General features: G+C 40.2%; 1 protein-coding gene across 1 annotated transcript in view; it reads right to left on the bottom strand.

Annotated features, from left to right (window-relative positions):
- SEC23IP (SEC23 interacting protein) overlaps positions 1-16,589 on the bottom strand; it is a gene marked incomplete at its 5' end in the record, with an annotated part of 35,074 nt that overhangs the window by 17,908 nt on the left and 577 nt on the right. The window contains 16 exons of the mRNA XM_008643199.2: positions 430-592; positions 1,005-1,190; positions 2,097-2,199; positions 2,769-2,924; positions 3,085-3,291; positions 3,472-3,567; positions 3,953-4,123; positions 4,708-4,826; positions 5,451-5,659; positions 6,903-7,044; positions 7,693-7,782; positions 8,117-8,237; positions 9,834-9,923; positions 10,242-10,435; positions 10,877-11,072; positions 12,475-12,995. Coding sequence (XP_008641421.1) covers positions 430-592; positions 1,005-1,190; positions 2,097-2,199; positions 2,769-2,924; positions 3,085-3,291; positions 3,472-3,567; positions 3,953-4,123; positions 4,708-4,826; positions 5,451-5,659; positions 6,903-7,044; positions 7,693-7,782; positions 8,117-8,237; positions 9,834-9,923; positions 10,242-10,435; positions 10,877-11,072; positions 12,475-12,995 — 2,764 coding nt within the window. The remainder of the gene's footprint in view (positions 1-429; positions 593-1,004; positions 1,191-2,096; positions 2,200-2,768; positions 2,925-3,084; positions 3,292-3,471; positions 3,568-3,952; positions 4,124-4,707; positions 4,827-5,450; positions 5,660-6,902; positions 7,045-7,692; positions 7,783-8,116; positions 8,238-9,833; positions 9,924-10,241; positions 10,436-10,876; positions 11,073-12,474; positions 12,996-16,589) is intronic.

A 16,589-nucleotide genomic window follows, 5' to 3' on the forward strand; every position in this document is an offset into this window, starting at 1 on the left:
ACACCACTTTGCACAGCTCACACCCAACGTTGACTACTACATACAGAGGTGGGTTGTTAAATATAGTTCACACATCCTTTGCTCTGCCAGAGGAAGCAATAAAGTTTTACCACTTATTGTAATCTAGTAAAATTCCTTCCTGAACAGTTTTATTTGAAAATCTACAGCTGTGAAAATGCTTTCAGAGCTCTCCTTGTTCTGAAAATGACAGTAGCTAAAACTGTGTGTTTGGAGTGTCAAAGGTCAAGAGAACAGTGTGCAGTGTCTTTATCGCAAACACATTTGTTTACTGTGTGCTAACACAGAATTTTATTTTGAAATAGGATTATCAAATAGTGACATTCAAGCACAACACCCTGAGCCCCTGGACAATCATACATACTATGTATCTTAATCAGTATTTCTAGAATCACAGATATTTCCCCTTACCAGTAGCACAGATGACTCTGCAAAGCAAACAGGTACTCATTGAAGCTTTCTATTGGTTTCTCTTGTAGAACATAATCAATGCGACGCCCTCCATTTAGCATTCCAACCTTCACTGAAACATCTTCATCTTTTGGAGGGTCTGGGCTTTCAGTGATCTTCTCAGCTAAAATTAAAGAGTTTCAGATTTAAATTATGTTCAAGCACAGCCTGCTTGACTATAATTAAGAAATATTACCATTTTTCCTACTGTAATTTCCAAGTGTTTGTGGTAAGACAATAATAACAACCTGAACTGTCCAGCATGGTTCAGAAAGGCTACTGAACTATTGGTTTGTTTCTTTCCTAACTGTTTAAACAGTTTTCTTAAGAAGCAACTGTTGATTGATCTCTCCCTGAGTTCGCCTCAACCCACAAACCTTTTGTTGTATTTTCTCTCCCCCACCCAGCTGAAGAGGAGAATGACAGAGCTTTTAGCTTTTAGCAGAGGCCTCCTTAACAAGAGTCACTGGGATATCCAAGTGTCAACTTATTTGAGATAAGTAAGTTACAGGAAAACCAGTGATGTGACCACATACCTTCCACCACCTGCTTTTCTTCCTCCTCTTTAATTTGGTTAGCCACTTTCTCCAGTTCTGCTTGCAGCTGGGTTGAAGATGTATGAGCACGTGCAAATTCGTTAAGGGTCTGCCATGCACTCTTCAAAGAGCTAATAAAGCCCTGCTTCAGATCAGATCCCATACGAGAGAGAGAGTCCTTCAGCTCTGAGAAAGAAAAAAAACCAAAAAATTTACTACAGAAGGATTTAAAATTACAAACTAAAATCAGAATGATGAAGCTCTGTTCAATAAACACCCCAGTTACCAGGAGAAACAGGCCTGCTATGTCATAAATGTGTCTTTCTTGCTTCTCTATTCAAGATTAGGTGAAATGCAATTAATACACAATCGACTTCCTACTGAGTAGGTCAATGAAGCCACCTACATCAAAGTAAAGAGTAAAGAGCAACAGACCGTATTTTTCTCCTTTACTATACACACCTTTGGAGAGCTGTAACCTAAAACAAGTACCTTGTCTAGTCTAGCAAAGAAAACTCACCCTAATGTACAATTCTAAAGGACAGATGCTACAGAATCTCTCCAAGCGCCTGAAGAGAGGCTTTCAGGAGGGCTCTGTGAACTTGCACAACAGCAAAACTGACTTTCCTTATTAGATGTGGAAAATTTAAGTAGACCACCTTGGTCTGATGTGCACCCAGGAGCAACAAAATCAGTCCCAATGGCTACAGAACCTCCTTCTCCCTCAGGGTTTCCAACACTGAAGAGACTCTGGTTAAACACATCATGGTGGTCATTAGGGTCAAGATTAAAAAAACCAATAAATTTAGTCTCTGTTTCAGATCTTAGAAATGAACAAGCAATGTACAGCATTTTTTTAATGGAACTTAGGTAATGAGAAGGTTAAATCTGGAGGAAATATGATTATTAATTTTGAATGAAATTGTGAATGCCCAACTTACGGGGCTGGGTGGAATCACCTCTGATGTTTAGGAACAACATGGAGTCAGATACCCAGGAACATTCATCAGTCTCTTAAAATCTTACAATATTCTAAGGCATCAAATGAGTAAATAATGAATAGAATCCATATGAAATAAGTTTTCTTTTTACCCAGATGAAGTCTTTTTCTGCCTTTATGATGTGGAATGAGAACTGGTTTTAAATCCAGGTCTTCAATGATCATTGGTTCTAACCTGTAAGCTACGGGATCAAGCTGTTAAGAAACAACATATTGACATTTTGTTATCTTTAAAATTATTTTAATTATTACATTTCAGTGAAAAAAAATCCCTATTTATGGTTTATAGACAACCATTTTTGAATTCTGTACTATGAATTTACAAGAATTCAGTTCATGACACATTAGGCAGGTTCATGAACTACTTTGGTCTTGTTCTCCTACAGAAGGAGATTCTAATGAGGAAACACAACAGCAAGATTTCCTTGCACTCAATCTCTATCAACATGTCACTGTGGAATTGTCAAACAAAATGAGACAGAAAAGGACAAACACTACATGTAAAAATACAAACATTCCATAAAAATCTACAAAAGTGGCCTCAAACTAATGAAAAAAACCCAAACCAACTCCCCCCAAAAAAACTTCCTTAGTTCTGAAAAGGAACAAGGCACATATTACCAAACCAACCCATGCCTGAAAGCGTTTTGTGAAATGTACACAGGGGAACAAGAGGTGTAATGCTCAGAAGCCAAAACTTAGTATTCTGCCTTTTTTATCATCTACATCAACTAAAATCAAATTTCAAACACACTGCTACTCACTGGGTGATAGATATTGAAGAACCCCTTGCAGGTAGGGAGCCTGTAGTTTTCATCAATCTTCTCCACACCCCTCACAGTAAGGAACACACCAATGGGGGAACCAAGAGCAAAGAAAATATCTGGTTCAAAGTCCAGTGCATTGTAAACCACAGAAACCTACCAGACAGAAATCAGACATCATCTCTCAGAACTGTCAGCTTCAAAACTTCAAAGAAAGTAGCAAAAGGTCATCAACGTTAAAGAAAAATTTAATGAAAAGACAGGATTATTCAAATCCTTTAAATTGTTGAAATCATTTAAATCTATGTAGACTCACCTGGCCAGTTCCAACTTCAAAATACTCATAGTCAATGTTCACAGAAGACACAGATGCACCAACTGGGAGCCTCCTCTTTGAGTGCATCTGACCAGACTCTGAAGGGGAGACAGAAGAAACTGCTTCTTTTGGTTTCTGGGTGTCTTCCTGAGTCTGGAGTGTGGCAGCCAGCACTGTTTTCTTTTCTGCCACTGCTTTCTTCTGTTCCTTTTGAGAAAAGTTTTAAAGTTAGGGAGAAAAAAAAAGTTAATTTCACAGTTGTCAAAATTCCTTTAATATATTCAGGATGTTAACAAGAGTGTTCAAGAATAGAAGCTACTCCACAGCAAGGAAGTCAGTTACATTTGCCTAACAACTTTTTATTTCAATCCTGAAATATGTATTTACCTGCTTGGCTGCTCTGTCTTTTACAAAATTAGCTATTTTCTTTCTTGGTCCAAGAGGTATCCCCATCTCCTTCAGGTCATCAACTGTACACATGAGCTAAAAAAAAAAATCCAAACACACATATCAGAACATATTTTTCTAGTAGAAAAAGTACTTATAACCTTTCTAGTAAAATGTATCATTTCTTACTGGCAATGACTTCTGAATTTGTTAAGTCAATTTGTAAAGCTACAGAAAATGCAAAAAATTAAAAAGATGTGACACAAAGTGCCTTAACATAACTGGGGGGAATGCACCACACCAAGAAAAAAACGACAAGAGCCACAGAACATTTAGTCTTCAAGTCATGCATTGATTATCTTATCTTTGCAACTGCTCTCATGGCCACAGAACTCAAAGGAAAAACAAAACAACAAGAAAACCCAAACATAAACCTCCATACCCTGGGCAATCCCTACAAGTCAAGTGAACATTTTTGTACCAAAGACTCCATGTCGATTCGCTCCTTTTCAAAGGTGCTTGCGTACTCTGACAGACTGAGCATTTCCAGAGTCTTCTGCAAAGTAGGAACATCTTCATCCGCTTCAGGCTCACAAAGATCATCACCAGAAGTAGCAATGGAGGAGCCCAAGGAACTGGTATCTTCAGTCATCTTAACAAAACAGCACAGAAACAGAATCACATCCTCTGACAGTGAAAGCCAATATGCAGCAAACAAAACCAAGCTGGACTACTTTCTCTTAAAAACATTAGAATGCAAGCTCTGTAAACATACATCCACTTTTAGGGAAGCAGGACACAGATTTTCCACTAAAATAGACCTGCAAAATAAATATTTAAAAATTACTATGAGGGACAAAATGCTCTCAGAAAAGCTTCCTTTTATTCATCAAACAATTGGTCACCATATTCAGACTAAACACACATATATTCTTTCCCTCTTATACATCTCTCACACAATTTAGATAGTGTTAGACGAAGTTACATGCTCACAAGGGTCAAAGCTGATGTTCACCATCAAATCTCATTACTGACCTACTTGGAACTTAACATGAGATCTAATTAATTTGCCCTGGGAACTGACAATATTTACAAAACTGCATCTTTCCATTAACATGTTTAAATGTACTATCAAAACCCACAAACATGTTTCAGCTAATAAATTCTGAAAAGTTAACAAAGGAATGACTGAAAATATCAGATCTATTGGCTTGGAAAGACCAGCATGCAAATTACCTGTTTATCATGAACAGCCACATCCTTCACACTCCCATTAACACCAGAGAATGGTCCAGAATTTACTGATGAAGCCAAGTCCTTCTGGTTAGACAATATGTCAAATAGAATTAAGGAACCTGCAAACAGGAATTAGAGTTGACTTGGGAAAAATATCAGGTTTTCCTGTCCCTAAATCTTGAGCAAGATTTATATGCAATAGTAATGTCACAGTACAGATTGATCAAAAGAGATGGCTGAATTAAAATACCCATATATTAACTTGAACATAATCACTCTCAACTAAAAGCAACCCTTTTTTTTCTCTGTTCATGCTTTATGTAGATGCCATGACTAAATTATTTTTCCTTCAATACCTGAGACTGCTTGATGTACTGAAGGAAAAGTTCCATTCCAAACCAATATGTCAATATGCTGCTCTAACACTTATTCTATCTTCCAAAAAATGATTGTGGTCTTACTAAGTGGGGTTCTGAGACACAGAAATCACCCACCTAACAAGACACCAGATAACCTGTTGACTTTAAATGCAGATTAGATACTAAGTTTTCATGAAGGGAAGTACTGACTTTCTCTCAAAGCCGAGAAACTCAGCTGTTGAGAGGTGTTTGTCTTTCAGTCAGCTGTTTTCTGAAAGACAGCCAAGCCCTAACAGCTAATTTGAGCCTTATGCTTAATGAAGGCTCCAATTCCCTCAAGAAGGAACTGATTTGGGATAAAAGCAGCATTCCTCAGACAATCACCTAAGCTGTGCCCAGCCACGGAGACTCCCCCTTTGAAGTCGGGGTTGCGGCTCATGAAAAGCGCATACAGGCGGTTCATTTCCATGCCCACTTTATCCACGATGGTCTGGCAGTAGGTGGGGCTGTTGTAGAACAGGATGTCGAGCAGCGTCTCGTTGGTGAAGTGCCTCAGGCGACCAATACTCGGCAAAGTGATTTTCTTTATGTTCCTGGTAACACAGAATCGTTAGAAGCAGGAAAGGCTTTAAAGAAACACTCGTGAGGACTTTGTTAGCTTTTGAAATTAATGCCATGTAAATTCTACAGAAAAGGTCTCTAAAGAGATTTTTAAAAAACCATACAGCCTTCTGGCCTTGTTGCATATTCATACATTAATGCTACCTGCTGATTGTAATATTTGAGAAAGATACAGCTCCCTTTTTTACTCTCCAGGCTGAAGGGATGCCTGAAATAACCTCTTCGCTATTCCAACACTGCTCTCAGAAAGTACCAAAGAAGTCTGGTAAGCAGATTGAAGTGGAAGAGAAAAAGGAACTCACATATAAAATTAGAATCATAGAATTGTAATACTCTCTTTTTGAAGAAAAAGCTTGGCATCACCATCTGCCTGCCTGGAGTCAAGACAGCTGCAGTGGAATGGCTATAGGCTTGAGACTGCCTGGTTTGATTAACAGAATAAGGATCCCTCCTCATGCAGTGCTCAAATGCAAATAAAACACCAAGACTGGAGGAAAGCAGTGAGATTCGACTGAGCTCGAACAGTCTGGAGAGCATCAGCATCACTTTAAGTGGCACAGGTTTCCACCCTCACAATTTCTACTTCCCCAACTTTGAGCAAGGGAAAACAGCTTGAAATGTGAAGTCACAGCAAGGTAGGCACAGAGAAGGGATTTTAAAACAGAATTTTAAATGCTGTAACACTCCTACCCAAATATAGATACTTTGATTCAAAAAAGAACCCCTTAGCTCAAGTGCCCAATCATAATTCGGGTACCCCTCTAGGACCGGACAGAGGGCTCCATGTCTTCCTCAGAAGTAACTCCTAGGGTCAAACTCAATCAGACTGCAGGAAGGTAATGAATAGAGAACTCTGCACTCTGAATTGTCCACACATGGTACTGGACAAAACATCTCCATGCTCACTATTTCATACTTGTGATGACAATCTCTACGCACTCACTCATCATCAGGTATCATGCACTGGCCGCTCTCATGCAAATGCAGTACTGAACAGGTGTGTGCATGAAAATAAACAAGAGAAAATATTCCTCATGTCTTTCCAGCTTTACTCATCAAAATACTAATTTTTAAAAATTAGCAATTCTCTTTTGAAACTCAGTCATACATTTACTCATCTAGCCTGCAGAGCATATGAACTGCTTTTTCTCCACTTTCCAGAACCCCTTAAAATGCAGCTTTTAAGAGGTTTTCAACATTAAACAACACCCTCACCTGTCTACACCTGTTGCATCTCCATGCAGAGAACTGTGCCAGTGAACTGGAAGGAATTCCACCCTGCTCACTTTGCGTTCCTCCAAACATTTCTTAAAGTGAGTCTGCAACAACTTCAGAGAAACAGTCCTGAAATCATCAACTGTAAAGAAAAAGAATAATGAAAAACTGAGAGCTGCAGTACTCAAGTAACACGTGAATAGTCCCTCCTGCCCCATAATTTCACACATAATCAGAATACAAATGATGGAAACTGAAAACTGGTAAAATCTTTTCAAGTGTTACTATTCTAACAATAAGAAAGTGCACATTTCTGTTAGAGTGGATTTTTTTAGCAAGCTTCTATTTATCTCACAATGACTGCCTGTTCACTCCGTAACCAGACAGGGCTTTTTTAATTTATTCAATCGTGCTGGAATGTATTTTAAAAAAAAAAAGCAAATAAAAAACCACACCACACACACAAACCACACAAAGCAAACACATCCACTCACACAACAAAAAGAAAAAGCAAAAAACCAACCAACCAAAAAAACCCCTCACCACACATCCCAAAACCCAAATCACCCTGCAAGTCTGGTATTGAGTACTACTTGAGCTAAAGCTTCAAGTCTGACAGAACACAGATTCGGCCTTTGGAAAACAACCATGAAAAAACTGAACTTCTTAATATCAGAGATTTTTCTTTAAAAAAAAAGTTATTAAGATGTGCTTATCTGAATATAAGCTAGAGAGAATCACATTTAAACAGTTAAGAATATAAATGCTCATTATACGAGCCCAAACTTACCACATTCAACAATGCTTCTAAACCTCAAGTCACATACAGGACCTATGCCATGAACCATAAATACCAGATGGTCAATTTGGGACATTTCTCCTGTAGAAAAAAAGGAAAAAGAAAAAAAAAAAACATTCAGAGTACCAATATGTACTGCAGGAGTGAAGTTCAGAGTCAAGCAAGTGTAATACATGCTTGTTTTATAAAGCCTATTACACAACATGGTTCAGGATATAACAGAGCCCACAAGACTCCATTGATTAAAACCAGATAACCTCTTTCAAGCAGTTTAGATGAAGGAATAACTTTAATCTTTAGACTCCAGGCACAAAGAGCACACAGCCACTCCACCCAGTATTGGCCAGCTTTTGCACAGATCCAAAATGACTGCCCCCAGTGCAGACCCAAGTACACCAGGAATCTCATCACCTACCATCAGGAATCTCATCATGGTCATCATCAATTCCACGTTTCACTACCCTTGGCCTTGCCTGGCCATCCTGAGTGGTGCCCCATTCATCTGGTGTGGCAGAAGGCTGGAACTGAACTATGACCTGCAACAAATAGTGTCCAATTCTAACCACAGTAAGCCCTCAAGACTCATGTTAGTCTGAAAGCACTGCATGGTTTAATGCATTTTTTGATTGCTTTACCTTGCATCTGAAACTCAAATGTTTTCTTCCACAAAATCCTCATTAGTGTGAAAAGCAAACAGGTGACTCTAACCACTAGGTGAAGAAGCTGGGCCTGCTCAGTAATTCTGAACCATTTTAACTCAGCCAAGCATTATTCAAGCTCCTCTTTCCCACTCTCCAGTATCCACTCTTCCTTAGCAGATTGCAGCTTATGTAAGGAAATTGAATACTACCTTATTTACAATAACTCTATCACAAGGAGAAACTGGAAAAAAAAAATGTGCAGTATCTTTCAGGGAAAGACAACAGTATTTGAAGCAGTCTGAAAACACTAGAAAGTGAGGAATTCAGTAGTACAGTTGTTTATAGGAATTACAGTCTGAATTCATATCTATGACACCAAGTGGTTTAAATGCTCCTTCTCTAGGTTTTTACTGGACAGAATTCCCCAACCAGCATTATTAAACACTTAAAGTAGGAGCAACTGATGCCTTTTCCTGGTCTTAAAATCAAGAATCAAACACGGTTAGAAGGGGAAAGGGATTTTACCTTGGTATTTATTTTAAGGATCCTTAGGTGCACATGTCCAGGTTGAACGCACCTCCATGCACACCACAATCCCTCCCCAAAAGATCTGGTATAACATTAGAGGTCTTACTAATTAGCATATCTATCAAAAATTCCCCAATGAGAGGCTCGAGTGAGCCCCCCTCCCCAAGGAACCTTCCCCTGGATGGTTCTATCTTAGTTTACAGAATGGGGTCTGGGGCACACTGATCCCTAACTACAAAGCTTCTAAGATGTTTAGTCTCCTAGCTTAACAAGTCCAAGAATGCAGGCAAAAAAGCACTAAGAATACAGAAGTTATAAAAAGGTATAACAGGCAAAAAGAAAAGGCAAAAAATCACCATGGCATAACAACCATGATCCTTTCTGGCCCTTGAATAGTTCTATGTATTAATTACTGCACATGTGATAAGGGAACAGTTAACAGCATTGGTCAATAAGGCTGAAGTCCATGTTTTAATCACATGAGACTCTTCACAGAGTATTTAGAATAACTTCTACAGCTTGTCTTGCTATGCTTTCTCATGGCCTAAAAAGTCACAGCAGAAACCTTCTCAGGGCTTAAATAAACTGACTACTTACCTTCTAGCTAGATTAATGCTCTTCTCCACATGAAAGCTCTTACTTTTAATTCTCTTTCTTCTGGTACAGACTGAGGTTAAATTAATTCAAATTGCTTACCATTTGCTGCCAGTTACGCTTAGCCAAAATATTTACTATGCAAACCCTTACTCTCTTTAGGTTTCAGAAAGCATTGTCTTTGAACCACATGACAGCACACTGAAGTTCAGTGTTCTGTAAACTTGATCATCTTTAATGCACACACACTCAGAACAACCAACTGGTACTGTTTCATACAAGGTTAAGACTGCATTCAATTTTTGCTTCCATCCATTTGCTCGTTCACCCCTAATGAATCCTGCGAGACACAATTGCCAAAATCATTACCTTGGGATTATGCATAACAATTGTCTCCCCATTTGGAAATTCAAGTCGCCGATGCCATTGATTTGTAGTTACTGCCCTTTTATATTCTGCCTGAAACAGTAAACAAGTTACACAAAATCAGCATGGCAACCTTCTCAGTATTTTGTGGCCTCATGCATCATCTGTAATGCTACAGTTAAAATGTACATAACTTTGTTCATATAAAAATGTCACATGTAGAGTTACACAAGTAGATTTTGGGTCACAGCAGTGCAGGACATGCAGGAGCAATGTGGCCTTCTAGACACTCCTCCTTCCAGGATTTGCTTATGTGCCAGAAAGTTCATTCTGGAAATCATCTTAATGAAACAGAAAGAACTGTTTCTAAGATGAGTAATACACTGATCTAACACTTTGTGACTTACTAACCTCCAATTTGTCACTAAAATCCTCAGTGTAAGGGATGAAGCGGCTGTCCTTGTCTCCCTTGTAGAACCACAGGCAGCGCCTCACTTCCGAGGGCTCCTCGTCCCAGTACACGGCTTTCCTCACGCGCTCGTACAGGAAGACGTCGTAGCGGCCCCCGTCCGTGCACAGCACCACGCTCTCAGGGTCAGGCTGGACTGGGACACACAGCCACACGTGGTTACCACACTAACACACATCCCTCCTATCTCAGCCCAGCCCCGGCCACTCCTGGGATCAGTATTAGGCCATTAGGACTGATAGCCACACAATGGCAGAGAAGCTTTGTAACATTGTGATGCTTCTAAAACGCTTCTATATGCTCTGTACACAACAAAAAACCTTTGAAAAACTCCCAAATATGAATACTTATTCCAGAACTGGCAGTTTAACAAAAAGGCAACCCAAGACACAAATAACTAGGAGTTCTATATGAAAATCTGGGATGGTTCAGCTCAACAATGACAGCATCAAGCAGTGATGATGTCAGTGAAACAAATTAAGTGGCACAAAATACATCTTCAAAACCTTACTTATTACTGCCGTACACATAAGTGGCATTACCCCCGTATTTTCCTTTAGTCCTTCTGCTCGCTTACCAGAATTATAGACCTCCTCTAGTTTTGCAGAATCCAGAATGCTGAATGGCATCCATATTTGCTTGTCCTCCACCTCCTTACAGTAGAACCAGTGCGGCTGAACTGGCTCGTATTGGTTCTGCAGCAGCACAGGAGGGGCTGGGACCAGGGGCCCTGCAGGCCTGGCAGGCTGGAGCTGGGGCTGGGACTGTGGAAACTGAGAAGAGATGGGCTCAGCACCTCAATCTCACATGGTTTTTACAGAACTTTTCTATACTTTGCTACAGGGAACACTCTGAACCTTTAGTTCTAATATCTTTTCCTCCCCAAGAACATTACCTTCCATTTTAAAAAAACTGTCCACCTTATCATGTGTTTGAAAACTTACACCTTTTCAAACTGAGAAAGAATGTGAATTTCATTCCCACAAACATGTTAAAAGCTGCCATGGTTTAGCTTCACGATCACCTAAAATCAGTGAGATTTCAAATTCTCTTAAATTTTCAAAACTCGAGCTGAGCTTGTTTCTTACAGCCACAAAATTTGACATGGAAATAAAAATGCATTCTTCTCATTATTCTTTTACACATAACTATGCTTTTGCATAAAGACTCCCAGTTTTAACAAGTGGCCACTTAAGTAGCTCTCTTCCTGCAAAGTGATCAAAACAGGCAGATTTCAAACTGAAATGTAGCATCAGTGGGAGAAGAAAAGTAACTGATTTTGAACGGGTCTACAGTGTACATAAAGCTGATTTCATACAAATTGTACAAAAATCCCAATCAGTACAACTAAAAGCAATTGATGTCAGCAGTAGCAACTGCCTTGGCTGATGATATATTTAAAAGAAAAAAAAAAAGGCACAGAAATATTGTACAACATGTAAAATTCAACAAACAGAAATTCGGAAATTATATAATCTAAAACTCCAGACTGTTTAGGTTCTACTGCCTTTGCTATGTTTGTCATTATATAATCTTTACATTCTTTATTCATAACAGAAATGTAGCAGTAGCTCAGGCAAAAATAAAAAAAAATTTTTTGCTGTTTTCAAGGCAAACGTGCCAGGTTTTAATAACCTGTTAGCATTATTTTAATAATGATTTTGTGCAGGTAAAAAAGAATGGAGATTAATGCTTTATATCACACAAAATCCTCAACCAATGTGTTTCAAAGAGTTTGCTGACAATTTTATGTGATTAGTTTCAAAAAGTTCTGGCTTCACCAACAAAACCAGCTTCAAAAAACATTTTTGCCCATATCCTGCAAATAGCTGAATGACCTGATTTACAGCTGAGGCACAAAAAATGCAGCAGCATGGCTGAAACTCAGCAAACTCAGAAACCCACAGAAAAGAGCAAAAGAACTTCACAACCTGGCTTTGTTTCTGATGCCCAGAGGCTCCCACAGCCTCAGGGTACACTCACTTCAAAGATCAGGAAGTTTTCCTGAAACAACATTTCCAAGCTATTTCTAGTGAAAAGACTTTGCTGTTATAAATGGTTCAAGATTTTTTTCTGGGTTTTTTTTGCAGAGAAGAAAAATCTTCAGAAGATAAAACACACAGTTCAAAGAGGAAAGTGACTGTTTTGCTGTGGTAGCTGGAAGGAGTCACATACCTGGGTCAGTGGCCCCGGGGGTGTCTGGTACATCTGCACAGGTGGCACAGGAGAAGCTGTGGCAGGGGGGTGGCTCTGCTGCAGCTGGGGCGGGGTGAGGTAGGGGTTGGCCCTGCTGCTCAGGGTGGTGTGCCTGTAGGGGTTATAGCCCTGCTGGGGGGTCCCTGCGGGCAGGGCAGTGCTGGCCGGCGGGGGACAGCTCTGCTGAGGGGGCTGATAAGGTGCCATTCCCACCTGGGAAGTGGGCGGTGCACTGTAAGACTGGGATTTGGGAATATGTGGTGAAAAGGCATTTTGCCCATCCTGTGACCCAGACACAAGTGGAAGTGAAGTGGGAGGTCTGGAGAAGGCTGGTGTTCCGACAGGCGTTGAAACAGTTGTTAAGGGTGGCTGCCCAATACTTCCAAAGGGATCACGGCTACTGGGAACTTGAGAGAAGTAGCTGAAAGTCTGTGGCGGGTTGGGGCTGGCAGAAGTCTGACCCAAGAAGCTGTCCTCTTCCCCAGCATCTGCAGAATCATCTGTAAAAACAAAAGGATCGCCAGAGATCTTGTGAGAGCTTCAAACCACTGTATGGGGTCAAAATGTTCCATAACATCATCAGCTATTGCCAAAACTGCTGGCCCCCAGAAAGCCAAAAGGATTACAAAGCTCACACATCCTTGATTCAGCACGTCATAAAATGAAACAAAAGATACCAAGTCTTCAAGAACATTTTAAATGGACCGTGAAAGTCACCAGTGTACACAGAAAAAGCAACAAATATTAAAAATATTAAATAAGAAACCATAATATAACTGGACTCAGGACCTTCCCAGGGCAATTTGGCAGGCACTAAAATCCCTCCCAACTTCACTTATCCCTCAGATGCAAGAACAGCCTTGGTTCATATCCTTTCACCATGAAAACAGCTACTAAGCATAGGACTTCATGCTCCAATTTTTAGGATAGATCTTAAAAACATTCCTAAACAGGCCAAACCTACTGGGTAACCCATCCATTCTTTACTGCTCCTTCAGCAGAGCCCTCTAAAGGTTTCTCATTTGACTTGCAAGGTGGCCATAACTCATGATCCCAAGCCACTTAATGAGCAGGACTTAGTTCAGCTCTCTAAAAAATCCTACTCTAGACTTGCATAAAAGCCACATCTCTGGTGCAGAAAAAAATCAGTCCTCATTCTGCATAATTGCAGGAGAGGATTTTAAAGATGCAAGGCCATGAACGCCCTTTCACATTGAGAAAATAAATAAAACAGGTCCTGATCAATCACAGTTTTCTATTTTGCAGTGATCTAGGAACAAGTGGGAAAAAAGGAGGTTTGTCATGATTATAGGTCTCACAGTAAGCTCACCTAAGGCTGTGATGGCCTGAGCAGCACTGCCTGCCTGCTGAGAGAACAGTACCTTGCAAGGAGTCAGTGCCATCTGCAGAAACCAGCAGTGTTTCACCTGCCTGGCAATCAAATGACCCCAGGCTGTGGGGAAGACACCACGGAGTATCTCTGCTGCTCAGTCCCCAGGCAGAGAGAGACCAAAAGCCTCTGCAGCTACAAGCAGCCAACAACAAATGTCTTTACCCACAGCCAACACAACTGTAATAGGGAGTACCAAGGGAGTACAGGGGAATCCACAGAGAAGTCTCCCTAGGAAGCTGCTGTTCTAATTAATTAATCATAAAAAACTCAGCTGCCAAGATTAGTAAGAACTATTTTAACCATATTTTATTTAGACTTTGCAGACAGCGTCAATTTGAGGCATCACCTGCATTTATCAATTCCTCTTACTTTCATTTACAGTACTTGATCCCCCTTTGAGGAACAAAGCCAAAATCTGTGTGTGCAAGCCACTGTGTGGAGAACGCTGAAACCACTTAGAAGCAACAACCACTCTGGAGTCAGGCCTGGGGATTATCTCCCAGCTGCAAGCAGAGTAACCATTTATACTAAATAAAAGGTCTCAACTTCTAAACAATAAAATCCCCTTCCTTTCATATTTCACAAACACTGTGGGACAGAGAGAAGCACACTGCAAACCACAGTCAACTCTCAGCTTTCCCAAACAATTGGCAGCAGAGCAGGCCCTTCACCTCACCGTGTCAGGTCACCATAAACATGCAGCAATATGCTCAAGAGCTCCCAAGGCCTTTAGCTAATGAGTGTTCACAAAACAGCTGCTCTTCCCCAGTTTCAAATAGGCTTTGGACATTTAGCCTAAGTGCAGCTTTCCCTGAAAAACAGGCTTGACAAAAGTTCTGTCAAAAAACCCCAAAACTATACATACACATTTTTCCAGCACATCCAGTTTTCCAACACAAAACATTACTTTTTATCTTGCATCTTTTATCTTTTTATCCTTTTTCTAATTTTGCAAAAAACTATATTGGAAAGACAAGAATGTTATACAAATGTACAAAAATGAGTGTACAGCTTTGACATGTGTTCTTCCCATGCACAAAACAGTCTTTCTTCAACTGTGACTGTGTCAACCTCCTGGACATCCCTCTCTAAACAAGGCAGAACCTTGTCATTCACAGATTGTCACCAGACAACCACAAGTGACATCAGTCCACATCCTCACTGGGAACACTCCTCCCTTCCTACAGTAAATACATTAGTTACAGCACCCACACCTGAGCCGGAGAATGTCTCTTATTGTCCAACTGCAGAGCTCAAACCACTAAATACTTACTCTTAGAGACAGATAAACAAATGAATGACTGCACACAGCTCCCTAATGTTGGCTGCCAGATGACAAATCCCAGGACTGTTTCTTATTACATTTTACACAATTTAAAATTCAAACTCAAGAGCTTGTTCTTTCCTGTTTCATACTAGGATTCCAAATACAACCTATTGTACTCAGCAAGATCCCAACAACACCTGGCTGGACAGATGGTGAGAACACTTGACCATGGAAACAGAACATTTAATAGGACATGGGCCTTACTTAGACTGACATGGAATGTGGCACAATCTCTGACACTGAAATTCACTCCAGCAGCAGAACCATGAATCCTCACTCAATCAAATTTTAAGTCACATGGAGAGTATAAGATTCACCACATTAATCAAATTCCATCCGATTTTATCCCTGGCTGGCCTAAAAATGTTCAGGAAATTGCCAGAACAGTCATTTGTGCAAAGCTACTAGCCAGATCAGCACTTAAAAATTACTTCATTTTCTTAATGAAAAATTAATGTATAATTGCATCGAAGAAAAACTGTAAGAATTACACAATGGAATTAGTAAATGTATCAACTACCTAGATACCTCAAGTAAGTAGGAATAATATTCTGATGCTTTTATCCCTCCTACCCAAAAAAAGTAGTTGATCTAAAAAACTATTCCAAAGCCATATTTAGCAAACATTTTATTAAATCTACAGAGAGGTACTGCACTGATTTCCAGCTATATAATACTTATTTTAGCTAAGACACAACAGTGTTGAAATGAAGTCTTGAAGACTTAGCACAGAATATTTTGGTTTAAAAGGGACCTTTAAAGGTCATCTGTCCAATCCCAACATATACAATGCAGTAAAATTTGACATATCTGATTTCTAGATGCATTTCTAGTGTTTAAAGCTTTAATCTCTGACTTCCTAGAAAAATCCATTCCTTTATCTGAAACTGCCTAAGCATCAGATTTTAAGTTCCACACGCATGTGTCAGGAGTACCATCAAAGCTTTACGAGGAAAGGATATTAGAACCAGGATTAAATTAGCAAAGGATATTTAAGGTGGCTGCTTAACGTGCTATTTTCAAACTGGTAAAACAGAAAATAACATGAGAGAGAAGCTTAAAAAACGCGAAAACAGCAAGTAAACACTGAATGGAAGCACTGACGCGTCGGTGAGCTGGAAACGCGATGATCAGCGCCCGTCCTTAGACACAGCGCTAAAAACCACAAACACAAGCATTAAGTAGGGGAAAGCAGAAGAAATTAAGTGCCAGAAAGCGGAATATGTAATCCCGATCAGTGTCTCTCCTGAGGCACCACCGGGGACACCCGGAGAGCCTCAGAGCCGGGTCGAGCCCACACGTACCGGGCCCCCTCAGGCCCGCAGCCACCCCTGGCAGCCCCGGCTCGGCTCCGGGGGGCCCCCCGCCCCCCCC

The sequence above is a fragment of the Corvus brachyrhynchos genome, unplaced genomic scaffold (assembly GCF_000691975.1).
Source record: "Corvus brachyrhynchos isolate BGI_N302 unplaced genomic scaffold, ASM69197v1 scaffold319, whole genome shotgun sequence".
NCBI classification, from domain to species: domain Eukaryota; kingdom Metazoa; phylum Chordata; class Aves; order Passeriformes; family Corvidae; genus Corvus; species Corvus brachyrhynchos.